Genomic DNA, 2,580 nt, shown 5'->3' on the forward strand with positions numbered 1-2,580 from the left:
ACACAGAAACTTATCTCCTTATCCTCCTTTAAAGAATAATTTCCCGAATTCTCATTCTTCTTTCTATATCCAAGAGGGATATCAACCTGAACATCAGATTTTTCACCTAAAATATTCATTGGAACCCCAGAAGTATAGGCAAATTTTGAGCATTAGGACTTCTTTCATTCCCTGTCTCTTTATGATTTCCTTTGTCAAGTCGAATTAATATTATTTGATAAAATTAACCAATTGTTAAAGTTCCCACATATTTTATAATAACATAAAAAAGTTATTTAATATTTCAGATTTGCTCTCATGATTTCAATTGTCCTATGTTATTTGAGGTGATGCTATCTCCCCCAAGAGAGGCCTTCCTGAAGTAGAAATTAAAAGTGCTCCCAAGCTTGCAATCTGGCTAGTACACCATTTTCAACATTTTTTGGCTAACCCTATCTTGGGTCATCACTGGGTAAAAGCAGTTGGTGCACCCAAAATTTACAAATTTATTCTCAATGATAAAACAGATCACCTCCTTCCAAACTCACTTCCACAGCAGAGTTCTGTTTTGCTTTCCAAGCTCACTCAAATGTGTGACCACAACATATCTACACAGGGTTGCTTCTCCTGCAACCTGCCATGCTAATCACTCTCAGATTACTCTTTTAGCTACCAAAGAAGAACAACCTTGGGGATCTTTCTTAGTGAGCCTCCCCTTTCAGAACACACTTGCTATTTTTCAGTTGTTCAACTTGTGTCCTATTGTCTGTGACCCCTTTGTGGGGTTTGCTTGGCAAAGATACTGCAATGGTTTGCCATTTCCTTCTCCAGCTCATTTTTCAGGTAAGAAAATTGAGGCAAACTGGCTTAAGAGACTTGCCCAAGGCCACATAGCTAGTAATTGTCTGAAACCTGAGTTCAGTTCAAGTTTTTTTTTTTTGACTCCATGCCCATCCTTCTATCCACTGTACCACCTAGGTGCCCCACTCAAAATGAAGAATACCTTTATTTCTTCATTTGTCTTTCTCAGTCTCATACAGCCACAAATTCATGACTTTTCTTTTTATGAATTCATGAAATTCTAGTTTCCTTGATGTTTTATGTGTAACAATTAACTCTTCTTTTTTCTTTCTTTTTTTTTCCCCATAGGTACCATGCTGAGCACTGAAAAGAATCAGAGCGGCACAGTCACATTCATCCTCTTAGGTTTCTCTGACAACCCAGAGCTCCAGGTCCCACTCTTCCTAGTGTTTCTTGCCATCTATAGTGTGACTGTGCTGGGGAATCTGGGCATGATTGTCATCATCAGGATCAACCCCAAACTCCACACTCCTATGTACTTTTTCCTCAGCCACTTGTCCTTTGTGGACTTCTGTTATTCTACCGTTGTCACTCCCAAGCTGCTAGAGAACTTAGCTGTGGCAGACAGAACAATATCCTTCCAGGGCTGCATCACCCAATTCTTTTTTGCTTGCACATTTGTGGTGACAGAAACATTCATGTTGGCAGTGATGGCCTATGACCGTGTTGTGGCCATTTCTAATCCCTTGATGTATACAGTTGCCATGTCCCAGACCCTTTGTATTCTACTGGTGACTGGTGCCTATGCATGGGGCATTATCTCTTCCCTTGTCATCATGTCCTCCCTCCTTTCATTATCTTTTTGTCGATTTAGTATACTGGATAATTTTGTCTGTGAATATTCTGTGATCCTCTCTGCTTCCTGCTCTGATACTTACATAACTGAAATGCTTCTTTTCATCTTTGCTACCTTCAATGAGGTGAGCTCACTTGTGATCATCCTTACTTCCTACCTTTTTATTTTGACTACTGTCCTGCAGATGAATTCAGTGAGTGGGAGGCATAAAGCCTTCTCCACCTGCACCTCACATTTCATGGCCATCACTATCTACCATGGGACAATTCTCTTCCTCTACTGTTTGCCCAGGAATCAAAATCTAAAGGAGGAAGTCAAAGTGGCCTCTGTCTTTTATACAGTAGTAATTCCAATGTTGAACCCCCTGATCTATAGTCTGAGAAACAAAGATGTGAAGGAAGCAGTCAACAATTTTAAGATCACCAAAATCTTATCTCAGTCAATTCATTCTCATTAAATCTATGTCATTATAGATTCACTGTACATTGAGACTTCTCCATAATTCAACAATGCTGACCCTTTTTTAAATTTATCATGTATTTCTTTTTTTCACATTTTTAAAAAATTTATTTATTTATTTTTAGTTTTCGTCATTCACTTCCACAAGATTTTGAGTTCCACATTTTCTCCCCATCTTGCCTTTCCCCCCACCGCAAAGGGTGTTCTTTCTAAATACCTTTTCCCCTAATCTACCATCCTTTCTATCACCCCACTCTTCTCTTATCCCCTTCCTCTTCAATTTTTCTGTAGGGCAGGATAGATTTTACACTCTATTGCCTTTGTATCATATTTTCCAGTTGCATGTGAAAATATTTTTTTAACATTTGCTTTTAAAACTTTGAATTCCAAATTCTCTTTCTTCCTCCCTCCCCACCTATCCTCATTGAGAAGGCAAGCAATTCGATACAAATTATACATGTGTAGTCTTGTTACACAGTTCCATA

At 38.6% G+C, this 2,580-nt stretch overlaps 1 protein-coding gene across 1 annotated transcript; it reads left to right on the plus strand.

Moving 5' to 3' along the window:
- The first annotated feature begins 1,132 nt into the window (after positions 1–1,132).
- LOC110199534 (olfactory receptor 5D18-like) lies at positions 1,133–2,093 on the plus strand. Its single transcript, XM_020974413.2, has one exon. The coding sequence runs from the start codon at positions 1,134–1,136 to the stop codon at positions 2,091–2,093; it is 960 nt and encodes a 319-aa protein (XP_020830072.1). The 5' UTR covers position 1,133.
- Positions 2,094–2,580: the final 487 nt, after the last annotated feature.

Source organism: Phascolarctos cinereus, unplaced genomic scaffold, assembly GCF_003287225.1.
Source record: "Phascolarctos cinereus isolate Bilbo 61053 unplaced genomic scaffold, phaCin_HiC Scaffold_9;HRSCAF=440, whole genome shotgun sequence".
Lineage (NCBI taxonomy): Eukaryota > Metazoa > Chordata > Mammalia > Diprotodontia > Phascolarctidae > Phascolarctos > Phascolarctos cinereus.